Here is a 16,053-nt window from a genome sequence, read left to right on the forward strand (position 1 = left end):
GTTAAGGCACCATTTATCCAACCGATGTGGGACGTATATTCGGCCACAAATTTGCAGCCGGATATATGTACCCATAGTGATCCGGTGGTAGCGTACTATTCCGTACACGGGGAAAAGATAGAGCATGCTCTATGGAGAGGGGAGGGGTGAACAGAGCTCGCCCCTCCTCCTCTCCAGTGCGCTGATGTTTGCTCACCTGGGCTGAGGCCGTGGGGGAAAACGTCCATGTGAATGCAGCCTAAAAGTTATAAACATTTGAAATGGGCAGAAAGGAGAAGGAGCTGCCATAATGCATCTGTAGCTGAACCAGTGGAAGGGCATAGGATTTATGCTCTACATATTTTTAATACATTTAGGTAAAGTTTCATTCAATTTGAATGCTCATTAAAATAAATCGCTAAATCTTAAATCATTTGTCTACTAATTCTACAAACCAAAAAAAATTATTTACTTAAACTATCTTATAAGGTTAAAGGGGTTGTCCGAGAGATACAGGACACTGAGAGCGAACATGGAGGGTTATTTTTATGTTTGTTGTTTCTAAGCAGCCCCCCTTTTTCTCGGCCACATTGCTCAATGTTTTATATCTCTTGGACAACCCCTTTAAAGTCTCACATGTAATGAAAAAAAAATTGCTATGATATGTGAACCTGTCTCAAATATATTATCATTTAAGGGGGAGCAGAACCGAACTGCAAAATATGACCTGGAAACTTCCAGGCACCAACGACCCTTGGCCACAAAAGGGTTAAAGGAGTAGATGTATGATTGGTGGAAGTCTTACATGTAGATCCCCACTGATCCACTGTGTAATGTGATAATGACCTGCATGTATCCTGTATAAACACTAGGTGTCAGTGTTGCTTCCTCCAAAGTTTAACCCCTTCACTTATTCTCCAATCCCTTTATATTTATAGGTAATGTAAAAGGCTAATTTAATCCTAAATATAGCTTGTCAGTTATAAACCTACCTTGAATTGGGTGGCATAATGGCCGAGTTTAATCTTCAGTAAGAAGCCATCCTCGCCTACTTGATGCTCGGCTTTCTTCTGCAGCTCCTGCACCAGTCCTTCCAGCAGCTGGGTGGCTTTCATACTGTCCTGTGGGTTTTCTGGGTCCACCGAGTCCCTGTTAATTTTATTGCAGATTATTAATAATATTTGATTATTATTACAAGTAAAGTCTATTACCATCCACTCTTCTCATAACCGTCTCCAGGACTTCTCCCGTATATCCCCCTTACTCTGGAACTCTCTACCAAAATAGTTCCACACTTTCCTAAAGTAATCTGCATCACCTACAATACACAATAACTGCAGTGCTCTGCTCCCGCACCTTGTGTCTCCATCCCCTCACTTTGTATCTCCATCTTCACTGCCATATGCCTCACGGGCAGGGTCCTCATTGCGCTTGTCTCCTGATCTCTGTAGTTTTAGATTTGTAGCTGCATTTGTTCCTGTCTTAATGTAATGTATGTGAACCTCTTATTGACTGTATGGCACCATGGAATTAATGGTGCTCTATAAATAATACCTATAGTCTGCAACTAAGATAGAGCGAAATCCAAAAACAAAATGGTATTAGGAACCTACCATGACTGCGCTTCTATCCAATGTGACAGGTAATGCCGGACTTCTATAGGAAAATGCTGTCCATACAGAGCCTGCATCTGACGTAGGGCATCTCCCTGGAGCTGCTGTGCCTGGATCCACACCGCCATGGTGACACTCTGCCGGGCAAGAAGAGAGAATTGGCATCTTCTAGAACTTAAAGGAAATCTACCATCAAAATCAAGCCATATACTCATGCTCACAGGCACTGTGACGGTCTAAAGCCTCTTTCCTTTTAAAATCAGCCAGAAGGGATCTGGGGGTGTTACCAGAGCCCCTCCGTGCTGTAGACTCACAGGCCGTTACTTCACACTGTGTGAGATTATATCAGGCAGAGGGAGCGGGAAAGTGCTGAGTGAACATGGAGAGACTGTGTAACAGAGGAGTTGTGGTAACACCCCAAGAGACTTTTAGACTCATTAGTATAATTTTAAAAGTTGATTTTAGAAAAAAGGAGGTCATGGATAACACTTTTAGGAAGATTACCACAGTCTCAGTGCCTGGATCTAGTATTAAGTGTCCCTGGGTTTATCATAATGGATTTTCACTGTAGATTTCCTTTAACGCTCGTACAAGCGTTTTGTTCAACACTTCGATAACAAAAACTGTGTTCTTCTAAGTTCTTGGAAAAGTCACTGAAAGAAAAATGGCAACGGCTTCTGGAAGGATAAAACTGCTTATTTAACGCATTAGCTACAGGAGCTGGGCCTCAACCCCATTGATATATACAGGTCTCCTCCTTCCAATGGTATAAAAACAAAAGTAAGTTTTACATAGTAGTGACGTGACCTGTGGCCAGCAGAGAAGAAGGCTGGGGCTGAACGCTACCCCCATCACTATGTCATTTATTTGCGGAGGATCCGCGGTCGATCACAGCTGATCACTTTTGGTTATCTGCTCACATTGTAGGACCAATTACATGTAAAACCACATCAGATACGCATTTTTTTCCAACCATATATGATGTCACTTCAAGGAAGAACCTGCATCGAATCAGTATCATAATTCGGATTTCATGAGGATATCCACAGGCCCCTACACGTCAGTATAATAATATACATACAAAACAAAAATGCAAAGCTTCTTCAGAGAAGGGACATGATCATCCATTTATATTCTGCATCACACAACAATTTCTGTGTGGGAAAAACACATTGGGGGAGATTTATCTGAAGTGTCTGAGGTCAAACTGTTCTAGCTCTGAGCTCTGTCCAATCAGAGCTCAGCTTTCGTTTTATTAACAGCTGTGGAAAAATGAAAGCTGAACTCTGATTAGATCAGTTCCGCTTTCAGACATTTACTTTTGAGGAATCTCCCCCATTATCTAGAATACTTTTTCCAAATAATATTCAATTGAGAGCTACCATATTACGCTTCAATAAAACCTGTGCGTAACCTGTGTGTGTAATCTGCATCGTGTGCAGATGACATCAGTGGTCGGGGAACATGGACGTAAATTCCATAGAAAATCAAAAAAACGTCACATTTGGTAACAAGAATCTGAGGTCTTCAAGGTAAAGAAAAAAAAAAAACATGAAAACAAACTCAACACAGATGGTGTCCTTGTAAATATCTAACCCCAAGGACCTAGGGCCGAGGGTCAACTAGAAAAAGGACTCCACATCTGCAGCTTTGAATTTATGCAAATTTAAAAGTTCTCTATTGTTGTCCATGAAGACAAACACCAGAACTGCTAAAAATGTAAGATGACAAATCAGAAAAGTCGATTCTGGGGACAGAAAGGTTAACATATTGATTTCCTCAGGCAGCTGCTGTTGCCGGAAGATGAATTTCAGGGAGAATTCTTGTTGCGCAACCACAGGAGGGGGAGAGGAGGGAGCATTGCATCAGCCTGACTACAATGTATGGAGACACCCCATCTATACAGACAGTCCTGACTACAATGTATGGAGACACCCCATCTATACAGACAGTCCTGACTACAATGTATGGAGACACCCCATGTATACAGACAGTCCTGACTACAATGTATGGAGACACCCCATGTATACAGACAGTCCTGACTACAATGTATGGAGACACCCCATGTATACAGACAGTCCTGACTACAATGTATGGAGACACCCCATGTATACAGACAGTCCTGACTACAATGTATGGAGACACCCCATGTATACAGACAGTCCTGACTACAATGTATGGAGACACCCCATGTATACAGACAGTCCTGACTACAATGTATGGAGACACCCCATGTATACAGGCAGTCCTGACTACAATGTATGGAGACACCCCATGTATACAGACAGTCCTGACTACAATGTATGGAGACACCCCATGTATACAGACAGTCCTGACTACAATGTATGGAGACACCCCATGTATACAGACAGTCCTGACTACAATGTATGGAGACACCCCATGTATACAGACAGTCCTGACTACAATGTATGGAGACACCCCATGTATACAGACAGTCCTGACTACAATGTATGGAGACACTCCATGTATACAGACAGTCCTGACTACAATGTATGGAGACCCCATTACAGCAAAAAATTTTGAAACTCCAATTGTCACTGGGACAAAAAAAAACAAAAAAACAAACTTTGTCTGGATCTACAATTATAAAACATACAGTTTCGACTTGCATACAAATTCAACTTAATGACAAACCTATGGAACCCATCTTTTACTGCCTGCATTTGTGTGCACTCCATTACTGATGAAGCTATGAAGCTGATGTTTTGCCTTCTAATGCATGGAAACCATAATTAATTTTTTCGTGGATGTGAAAAAAACCCCCAAAAAACAGATCCGTTTCAACGAGCACAGCTGTGTGAATAAACCCTTTATCGGTGAAATCGCTGATGAAGTCCATCTTGCTAGCAAGACTGATAGAAACGCATTGGGGTGTCAGATTACATAGGAGGAGGAGCAGTGAGTCACAGCAGCTAGGTCTGCAGCCAGCAGAAAACAGAGGGGACTACAAACTAGAGGTACAGCCTGCGGGGAAGGAGAACTTATGATTCATCAGTTTTTATATACTCTGTATTTGCCAGGAAAGTTTGCACTGTATAATTATATGCTGGCATCCTTTTTTGTGTTGCATCCAACAGTATATACAGTGGGAATTACAGGACGACGCATTTTACTGTAACAGTGATATATGTCCTGGCCTGATCATTTTGTGCATTCCTTCTTATGACGGCACAGTTCTTACTTCTCAGCCTTTTCCACAATCTGTTCCCATTTGTGAGGGAAGGGGTTTAGATAAGCAAATTACTTTTGTTTTTTTTCTTTTACTATAGGACAAGGGAAGTTTTTCTAGTACCCTGTACCATAAACAGAACATGATGTACGAAAAATGTCATCAATCATTGGAGCATCCACACAGAGCAGTTTCCCCGGAGGCTCTGGAGATCAGGTCTCAGGCTTAGAATGGTGGAGTCTGCTATTACACGTTTCTGGAATGAACACAATGGAAAGCCATGCAATGCGGCCTGGTCCCTATGGCGGAATATGTGATGCAATGCCAGTCTGTACCCAAGACTTCTGGTAACATGGCAGAAGCCAAAACAACCCTCATGATAGTCAATGGGATCTTTAGGGCTCAATTACATCCATTCATCTTAGGCAGCATTCACAATAACGTATAAAAGCGGTCATATAGACGCGCAGCACACAGCCCCATTCATTTCATACGGCTGTGCACTGTGTATGTACTTGCATTATCCAGGGATCTTGGGGTAGAACAAGCGAATATCATTTGCTAACTCCCTGTATTTTATATGGATACGGTGACATACTTGCACATATGGATGAAAAACGTCTCATATACGGATTCATACAGCACGGAAATACAGAACTGGAGAAATCACACGTTCGTGTGAATGCAGCCTAAATCATCCTGCCCGTAGATATGTAATGGATAAAACCAATGGAGACAGATGTGAACCTTCCCTCACTCGTATTTGAATTGTACATTTCATTTCAATAATACAGGTGGTCCCCTACCACCACAAATCTACCTATAAAGGATCGGGTGGTAGGTGGATCAATGGGACGTGAGGATAGCCCTTTTAAGGGCTAATCCTCACATCCCCGCACTTTTTTGGAAACTTTTATTAAACTTTATTAAACAGAGGGGTCCGTCTGTAAGTCGAGTGTTGTTAAAGGGAACCTACCACCACAAATCTACCTATAAAGGACCGGGTGGTAGGTGGATCAATGGGACGTGAGAATAGCCCTTTTAAGGGCTAATCCTCACTCCCCCGCACTTTTTTGGTAACTTTTATTGAACTTGTATGCAAATTTTGTTATGCGGCTACTGGGGCTTGGAGTAGCCGCATCTGAGGTTACACGGCGCGGCTACTCCACGCCCCGGTAGCCTCTTTTCTCCTCCTACTCACTATCTTTGGTGATGCACAGAACAGCACCACGCAGCGCCTGCGCGGTCACTGCTCCGAAGCCGGGGCTGCACAGGCGCGGGCCTGCTGTTCTGCGCATGCGCAGACGGCAGGATCGTCAGACGATAGCTGCGCGCCGAAGATAGTGAGTAGGAGGAGAAAAGAGGCTACCGGGGTGTGGAGTAGCCGTGCCGTGTGACCTCAGATGCGGCTACTCCAAGCCCCAGTAGCCGCATAACAAAATTTGCATACAAGTTCAATAAAAGTTACCAAAAAAGTGCGGGGACGTGAGGATTAGCCCTTAAAAGGGCTATTCTCACGTCCCATTGATCCACCTACCACCCGGTCCTTTATAGGTAGATTTGTGGTGGTAGGTTCCCTTTAACAACACTCGACTTACAGACGGACCCCTCTGTCCCCTGTGACCTCTGGTGAAGTCTCTGGATGTTACTATAGTCCCAGACATCAATGATCAGGTGTAAGGTGTCTGTAATGAAGCTTTATGGATTATCCTTGGTGCCATTACAGCAAAAACTTATGAAAATCCGATTGTCACCGGGCAAAAAAAAAAAAAAAAAAAAGTGTATATAAAATATACAGTTCCGACTTGCATACAAATTCAACAATTCTTGGAGGGATAACACAGGAAAGGCTTAAAGGAAATCTACCATTAAAATCAAACAAGATAATCCAGGGACATCACCGTGTGCTCGCTCAGGCCATAATCCAGGCACCGTCATTGTAGCAATAATCTTATACTTGTTATCCTCTTTCCTTCGAAAATCAACTTTTATATTTAAACTCAAGTGGGCGTTTTCAAAGCCCCTCCTTGCTGCAGCATCACAGACTGTTACAATGAGCAAAGTAGATCTCCCCTCCGCCAGCACTTCCTGCTGATGCTGCTAGATTACACAGACAGAAGGAGGAGGGAGAGTGCAGGGGGTTGGGTGAAACGTGTTCTGAGCCCGTAAATCTGAAGCATGGAAGGGCTATGGTAACATCCCAAGAGCCCATCAGGCTCATTAGCATGATTTTGAAAGTTGATACAAGAAGGAGGCAATGGATAAATATATAAGAAGATTACCACAGTCACGGTGCTTTGATCTAAGAGTAAGAGTCCCTGGTTTATCACAATGCATTACGATGGTAGATTAAGGGTTCATGCACACAAACATATGCCACCATGCCATAGCCCAGCGGGCGGGAGAGTAGGATAGGGTGAGCGCTGCTTGCGCCCACCCCTCTCCATAGAAAATGCTAGCAGCACGGCCTTAGATACGACCAAAGATAGAGCAACCACTATCTTATTGCGGCTACATCCAGAACTGTGAGTGCACCATAGCTGTCTATGGGGGTTGCATGTACGGCCACAAGCTTGTCGTGTGCACGAGCCCTTGGAGTAAGAAGAAAAGATACTTGAGAATTGTTATCACATGGAGAATACAAGTAGAAGCGACAAGTCCTGATCTATAACTCTGCTGTTGTTATCAGTAAGTGGTATAAGTGATCTCCATCGAGCAGCACATGAGTGAATGGAGATAATGCAATGAGTGATGGCAGTGCACAATGGCGCAGGGTTTGGCTTTCTCTTACCACATTGCAGCTTTCCCTTAGGTTAGTAGCAGCAGCCACATTGGAGGGAGCGGATTGTCTCTGCCTGCACTCACGTCCCTTTCGCTCATTACTCGGATGCTGGCTTTTTTTTGGTTACTATGGAAACATGGAGACTGGTACTTAACCTGTCCTGGCTACTGGTACATTCAGAGGAGTAATGGGGCTATGTATTAATAAGTAAGCCTATAAGCCGGGGAACACGGAGACATGAGTCTATCTACTGACTCTGGACAAGCAACAAATTGCTAAATGGAGCAGAAGTCGTCATCCAAGCAGGTCATAGTGTCATAGTTTATACGGTTATACATGTCCATCAGGTTCAACCAAGGAAGGGATTGGATGAGGAAGAGATTTAGGGGAAACAATTCTATATAACATAACCATCAATGTTATTTAGGTGTAAAAAGGATATCTAGACCCTTCTTGAAGCTCTCTGCTGTCCCTGCTGTGACCAGCGCCTGAGGCAGGCTATTCCACAGACAGTTCTCATAGTTAAAAAGCCCTGTCCAGGGGATAGAGACCCCGTCACACTGAACTCAGATCAATAAATGTTCATTTTCTCAATTCCTGCACTTAGGAGTCCTATTCTGTGATTGACAGCTGAATTTACAACAAGACCACCCACTGGACTCTTAGCCAGAGATTTACATCTCTAATAGGTTTCCCTATAAACTCTCCCTCCGCCTGCAGCTCAATGTTACAGGTTCCCTTCAGGAATATAATGGGGCAATGAAACTTAAGTGGGTCTGACATTATGTAGCCAGGGAAACAGGAAATTTTTTTTTGGCAAAAAAATAAATATTGTTTATACCAGAACAAACATTTACAGCATTCTGCTGATATTCTTCCAAAACTGAGCGATGATTGTTTCAGAAAATATTTTTTCTCATTTTTTTTCTGCTGCCAAATGCAACTCTAGCAGACACTACGGAGGAAGGGGGGGGGGGGTGTATAGCGAACACCGAAGGAGAGATGTGTTACCAATATCATGCTCCTGGTTTAGAAGTAAAGGAACTGTATAAGCAGAGATCAGAAAACCCATCAGTGTGAGCAGCCTCCGCCAGTGTTGGCCCTGTGTAACCATACCTTTGTGTGTGTTGTTAGTGGCAGAAAGACTGTGAAAAATTCATTTATATTCCAGGATTGTTGCTGGACTTGGGGAGTCTTCGCACACTGCTGAACCCCTTAAACATCTCTGCATTCAAGTCCAGCTACAATCCTGGAATCTAAATGCATTTTCACAGTCCTGCTAATGTCAACACACACAAATGTATATTTAAACAGATCTCATGGAGTATCAATCACTACATAAAGATATCAAGAACTTAAATGCACTAAACACTGGATATCATCATAATAATAGGGGCAAAATGTGAACTCTGTCCTTAAAGAGAACCCATAACCATGTTTATGCCCCCTGCAAATAGATAGATTTCTTCTTATGTGTAATAATGACCATCAGGAAGACAGAGGGAGCCTACAACTCATAAACACGGCACTCGCTCACTTTACAGCACTGACACATTTCACAAAACACACAAAAGTTGCACTTAAGCGACACATTGCTGAGATCAGCACGTCTGTCACTACTTCATATACAGAATGTCAGCCACTAAACCCAAATACCTGCTCTACCATTGCAGGGCAGATAAATGTCATCTATTATTCTCTGTTATCAGCCATGTGGAAATGCTGACTATAGCTGAATTACTGACAGATCTAGAAAGATACCCCATTATAAATGTTACTCAGTTCTGGTTTGCTGCTCTGAGGCCCCACAAATACATGGAAGAACGAGTATGATGGATATTTTCAGCTTTTTTGATGCGTTTTAGTTGTAGGAACTGCAAAAATTCAGTGACACTTCAGCGCTAGCTCTGCAGCTTACCTGAGCAAGGCCTTGGGCGAGATGGGTGGTTAGTGTTGGAGGAGCACCAAGGACTCACAATTGTTCATACTGCACTTATAGCCAGAACCCGTGTGGGGGGGGGGGGGTATATGCAGATTAGCGCAACAACATCCTGGGCAGAGAACTGGTTATTCACCAGGCACGGATTTAGGTACACAGAAAAGTGGTGAAGGAGAAATATATACGGAAGGTGAAAAGTGCATCATAACTAGCTCGGCTCTGCTACTATACCAATGCATCAGAAAGTCTACTCTTCTTGTAACAAGCCCTTGTTTTTTCAGCGATGGGCAATTCACTGCCTGTCTTGTAGTCAACAATGTGCTTGGTGGAGATACAGTCCCATCATGGTGTTTATTTAAAGATCAGATACCCCTCTTTACAAAGACAACAGAACCATGGTTCGAGCTGCTACAGAGCCCAAAGTGATGATCCCCCTTCAGCCTCAGAAGGCGACTCCAGAGCCTATGTCAATCAGTAAAAGCCTGTCTGATAGTGAGTGCCCTAACACAGGAACAGAACAGGTACCCGCTCAGCTTATTACATTATAAAGTATTACACCAAAACTTCCAGCCAAAAGCTCTACCTTAATCTACCTTAATGATTTATGACTTCACAGACAACATTCTTTTATTTTCTTTTACTAGAGAAGTCAGAGAACAGATGCCAAAAATAAGACTTCTTAATAAGCCCTTATTAATCGCTGTAATCTCTCCGAGATCAGAGACAATGCATCTACATAATTATAAAGCTAGCACATTATAAAGCTAGCGGCACTCTCCCACTAGAGGGCGCTATAGGAGTGAATTAGAAACACGCCACAGAGTTGGCACATGCCATTGCAATTAATGTAAAACATGCGCCTTTATAGAAAGTTTTATAGGGACTATGTTCGAGATCCAGGTGTCTCACAGAACAGTTGTAAAAATAGATCTTAATCACCATTAGTCATGGTTGATATAGTTAGGGTTTATCCTGTGTGTCATGATCACGGGATTTAATCTGAGATTTATCATGAAGGGGAGATAAGAGTGAAGAAAATGAAATTTACAAGGCAGTGGATCAAAAAAAAAAAGTTAGGGATGTTCCCTAGCAACACAAATTGTATTCTGCAAGTGACTAACTATAGGAGTCTATTAGCTAGGGAGTCCATAGTTGTCACCCGCTACGTGTATGGCCTCAGCGCTGGTGTTAAAGACATCACCAGCACCAGTGTAGGTTAAAAGGAAACCCGTCACCAGATTGTACCCCATTAAACTACTAGTCCTTTCTACAATTCCATCTTATGTGAAATATCACCTTTTTACCTATAAAAATCCCCTCCAAGGTCATGTGAGAAACAAGCAGAGAACAGTCATATTTGCCTGAGATGAGTCATGTTTAGAGACTGTAGTTAGAGTGTCACTTCAGATGCCCCATATCTTTGGGCATCTTAATATGCATGTAGTGTCATATTGGAGATAAGAATCTTTAGATGGCATGAGTCTAGTGATTCCGTTATCTACAGAATAGAAGATACAGGCAGTTGAATACACGAGCTGCAGATAAAGATCCAGTTGCTGCCTTTTCTTAGTGCATGTATCTTGGGTTCTGTAGCTCACAGAGCCACAATGAGGTTATTTTCTTTAATATGACACCAAAGGCAGATTTCTAGGTACTACTGAACAGAAGATAGGGGCATCTGAAGTGACACCCCCCTGCAGATTCTATTTGACTCCTCTCAGGCTAATATGACTCTTCTCTGCTCATTTTCAAATGATTTTCGGGGAAATTTTTTATATGTAAAAAGGGGTGAGATTTCTCATAAAAGAAGTAATTCTAGAAAGGATATTCTATACCCTACCTGTGGGGACTAGAAGTTTAATGGGGTTAATATCTGGTGACAGGTGACTAGATGATGACATAAGGATCAAAATGTCACATTGTGGAAAAACTTATCCGCCAATGGTCCATTTTTAGTCATTTTGAAATCATAAACCTCACAGAAACCTTGCAGCCACATACAGTATCTGTGAATGTGCAAATACATATCAATCCTTTTGTTATATGACCTGAAACTTTACATTGTGTGACTCATGATAAAAAGAAAATCAGAATTTTTTTGTGTGGGCTCCTGTATTTCACCTTATACTGAAGAAATCGCATTACTCATATAGTGCTCCTCATCCCCATGTATCTTGGCTATAGAACATAGACAACATGCAAATGTCATGCAGATGCCTTGTTAGTCACAGGGCACATGGTGCCGCCCACTTGTAACTATAAGTAAGAGCATCACATATGTACAAGGGGGAAATGGAGAATACTGCCAGAAAGTAATAACGCAAGCAAAGTCATGTCGTGTACAGATAAGGCGCCAGACACGCAGGAGTTGACAGCGATGGCGGAAGACCCGAGACCAATGTAAAGGAGCCGGGGAAGGGGGGGGGGGTAGTTTCAGAGAAAGGGAGCACACAGGAATGGTACCACATAACCACAACAGGCGGCACAGAGGAAACCCCATCCATGTGTAGGTGAAAAAGCAGAAATTTACAGTAAATGGAAGATTTGTATCACCCCCACCAGCGCCCCCAGCCCTCATGTCACACAGCGTCCTGCTACCCTATCCCCCCCACAGCTACATTAGGACGATTCATAAGCACCAGCCATAACAACTATGATATAAGTTTACTAGCTAAAATGTTTTTGAAGGGAAAGTCCTATATGTATCCACAAAGGTAATTTTTTACCAACCCTGAGGGGTAGTAATCCGGTTGTGCACATTCATAAATAATTGATATTGTTTGTGTAATGAAAAAACTTATACAGTTTTCCCCATACACTTTCTGTATCAATGATCTCTGCTTGCTGTCCTTCTATAGAAAGCTTCATTGTTTACTTCCAGTGGACAGAAATCTGTCCCAGGTCATGTGATGTCACACAGGTGCATGGCTCGTTAGTATTATAGAGTGTAATCAGCTCTGTGTGATGTAACGAGCCAGATTACTCTCTGATACTAACGAGCCATGCACCTGTGTGACATCACCTGGGACGGATTTCTATCCACCAGAAATAAACAATGAAGCTTCCTATAGAAGGACAGCAAGCAGAGATCTAGAAAACCAGGAGGAATTGGTACAGAAAGTATATGGGAAAATGGTATAACCTTTCATTATACACACAATAACATTTGCTGAAAGTGGACAGCCCCTTTAAGAATACTGATTTCTACTATGAACCAGCTAAGCTATTTTATTGTAGATTAAAGGGCCAATAAGTCCTGTGTACCTCTCTGCTCATGATCAGTGGTGTCACAGGGGTCCAGTAGTCAGACAATTATCCAGTATTCAACAGACAGGGATCCCTTAAAATTACTTCAACTTCCTAAACTTAAAGTTTCTGAAATTTTCTCAACCTACACTAAAAAGCCAAAAATAGGCGAAACACCTCGCATTATGGTTATCCAATCCATCTATATGAGAAAGGTCCATATAATGATCACGTTCTGCTGCCTGGGTATAAACCCTCGATATCACGTTTTGTTGCCCGGGTGTAAAATCAGCCTATTGGTGCTCTACCGCCTGGGTGCAAATCGTCCATATCATGCTCTACCGCCCGGGTGCAAATCGTCCATATCATGCTCTACCGCCCGGGTGCAAATCGTCCATATCATGCTCTACCGCCCGGGTGTAAATCGTCCATATCATGCTCTACCGCCCGGGTGCAAATCGTCCATATCATGCTCTACCGCCCGGGTGTAAATCGTCCATATCATGCTCTACCGCCCGGGTGTAAATCGTCCATATCATGCTCTACCGCCCGGGTGTAAATCGTCCATATCATGCTCTACCGCCCGGGTGTAAATCGTCCATATCATGCTCTACTGCCCGGGTGTAAATCGTCCATATCATGCTCTACTGCCCGGGTGTAAATCGTCCATATCATGCTCTACTGCCCGGGTGTAAATCGTCCACATCATGCTCTACTGCCCGGGTGTAAATCGTCCACATCATGCTCTACTGCCCGGGTGTAAATCGTCCATATCATGCTCTACTGCCCGGGTGTAAATCGTCCATATCATGCTCTACTGCCCAGTTGTAAATCGGCCATATTATGTTCTACTGCCCGGTTGTAAATCATCCATATTATGTTCTACTGCCCGGTTGTAAATTGTCCATATCATGCTCTACTGCCCGGGTGTAAATCGTCCATATCATGCTCTACTGCCCGGTTGTAAATTGTCCATATTATGTTCTACTGCCCAGGTGTAAATCGTCCATATCATGCTCTACTGCCCGGGTGTAAATCGTCCATATCATGCTCTACTGCCCAGTTGTAAATCGGCCATATTATGTTCTACTGCCCGGTTGTAAATTGTCCATATCATGCTCTACTGCCCGGGTGTAAATCGTCCATATCATGCTCTACTGCCCGGTTGTAAATTGTCCATATCATGCTCTACTGCCCGGGTGTAAATCGTCCATATCATGCTCTACTGCCCAGTTGTAAATCGGCCATATTATGTTCTACTGCCCGGTTGTAAATCGGCCATATTATGTTCTACTGCCCAGGTGTAAATCGTCCATATCATGCTCTACTGCCCGGGTGTAAATCGTCCATATCATGCTCTACTGCCCAGTTGTAAATCGGCCATATTATGTTCTACTGCCCGGTTGTAAATTGTCCATATCATGCTCTACTGCCCGGGTGTAAATCGTCCATATCATGCTCTACTGCCCGGTTGTAAATCGTCCATATCATGCTCTACTGCCCAGTTGTAAATCGGCCATATTATGTTCTACTGCCCGGTTGTAAATCGGCCATATTATGTTCTACTGCCCGGGTGTAAATCGTCCATATCATGCTCTACTGCCCGGGTGTAAATCGTCCATATCATGCTCTACTGCCCGGGTGTAAACCATCCATATCATGCTCTACTGCCCAGTTGTAAATCGGCCATATTATGTTCTACTGCCCGGTTGTAAATCGGCCATATTATGTTCTACTGCCCGGGTGTAAATCGTCCATATCATGCTCTACTGCCCGGGTGTAAATCGTCCATATCATGCTCTACTGCCCGGGTGTAAACCATCCATATCATGCTCTACTGCCCAGTTGTAAATCGGCCATATTATGTTCTACTGCCCGGTTGTAAATCGGCCATATTATGTTCTACTGCCCGGGTGTAAATCGTCCATATCATGCTCTACTGCCCGGGTGTAAATCGTCCATATCATGCTCTACTGCCCGGGTGTAAACCATCCATATCATGCTCTACTGCCCAGTTGTAAATCGGCCATATTATGTTCTACTGCCCAGTTGTAAATCGGCCATATTATGTTCTACTGCCCAGTTGTAAATCGGCCATATTATGTTCTACTGCCCGGGTGTAAATCGTCCATATCATGCTCTACTGCCCGGGTGTAAATCGTCCATATCATGCTCTACTGCCCGGGTGTAAACCATCCATATCATGCTCTACTGCCCAGTTGTAAATCGGCCATATTATGTTCTACTGCCCAGTTGTAAATCGGCCATATTATGTTCTACTGCCCGGGTGTAAATCGTCCATATCATGCTCTACTGCCCGGGTGTAAATCGTCCATATCATTTTATTTTGAGTTTCAAATTTTCTGTTATTGTCACAATTCAAGGAATTGTCAAGATGATTCTTACAGTCCGTCTAGGATTTGTTGGTCATATCGAGCGTTCACTAAGGAACCTACAATGTTCATCAATGTATTCATGTAATAAATAGTTTCTGGTTTAGTAAAAAATAAGGCAACATTTCCCTAAGCCCACTTAATGCCCGCTTATATGTTATGCTTGTGAGGCAAATATAGTAATTAAAAGTGTAAGGAAAATTACTCACGTCTCAGAGGCCAGCCCAGTGACACAATGGATGAAGTCCAATACACTCCCAAAATTTCTGCAAAAAAAAAAATATATACATATTTTTCAAAGTTATTAAAAATATTGTATTTAAATTCAATGCAATTAATAAAAGTATAAAAATTCCTGAAAGTTTTGCCACTTTTCCAAATAAATGCTGCAAGAACAAAAACATTCCCACATACATACCCGCACCTTGTCTAAGAAAAAAAAAAACACCATCTAGCCAAAAACATCCTCCATAAACAATCTGGATCTGGAACTGACGATAGATGTGCAGCCAGTACCCAGTACCTAGTACCCAGTAGGAGCTACTACAACCCCCATTGTAGACAAGGCGATGAAAATCATTTTGTGAACAATAAACCACACAAAGCTCTAACATATTACAGTTTATTCACTAATGACGCCAAAAAAACAAAAATGCCCAGGAATCATTTTATAACTCTGGAATGTCAGGGGTGTCATTTTTCTAGGAGGCATCTCTACAATCCACTGCACAAATTATACATTTTAAAAAATCTATTTCTACTTTAATCTGAGGAAAAAAATAAAGGATGATGTATTAAAGCTTGAAGAAAAGGAGCGGCTCTGTGCCCATCTTATGACCCCGGGGTTAATCCCATGTGTTTACTAATGCTGGCATTAGAATTAGAAATCCTAGGCCTTGGCATAATATATG

At 42.7% G+C, this 16,053-nt stretch overlaps 1 protein-coding gene across 3 annotated transcripts in view; it reads right to left on the reverse strand.

The window, feature by feature from the left end:
* The window catches only part of LOC140064633 (signal transducer and activator of transcription 5B), a 105,003-nt gene that overhangs the window by 20,371 nt on the left and 68,579 nt on the right, over window positions 1–16,053 (reverse strand). For all 3 annotated transcript variants that reach the window (XM_072111712.1, XM_072111713.1, XM_072111714.1), the window contains 3 exons: window positions 15,352–15,408; window positions 1,593–1,729; window positions 972–1,128 (listed from right to left, as the gene is read on the reverse strand). In XM_072111712.1, the coding sequence (XP_071967813.1) occupies window positions 972–1,128; window positions 1,593–1,720 (285 nt within the window). In that variant the 5' untranslated portion in view covers window positions 1,721–1,729; window positions 15,352–15,408. The remainder of the gene's footprint in view (window positions 1–971; window positions 1,129–1,592; window positions 1,730–15,351; window positions 15,409–16,053) is intronic.

Source organism: Engystomops pustulosus, chromosome 6, assembly GCF_040894005.1.
Source record: "Engystomops pustulosus chromosome 6, aEngPut4.maternal, whole genome shotgun sequence".
Lineage (NCBI taxonomy): Eukaryota > Metazoa > Chordata > Amphibia > Anura > Leptodactylidae > Engystomops > Engystomops pustulosus.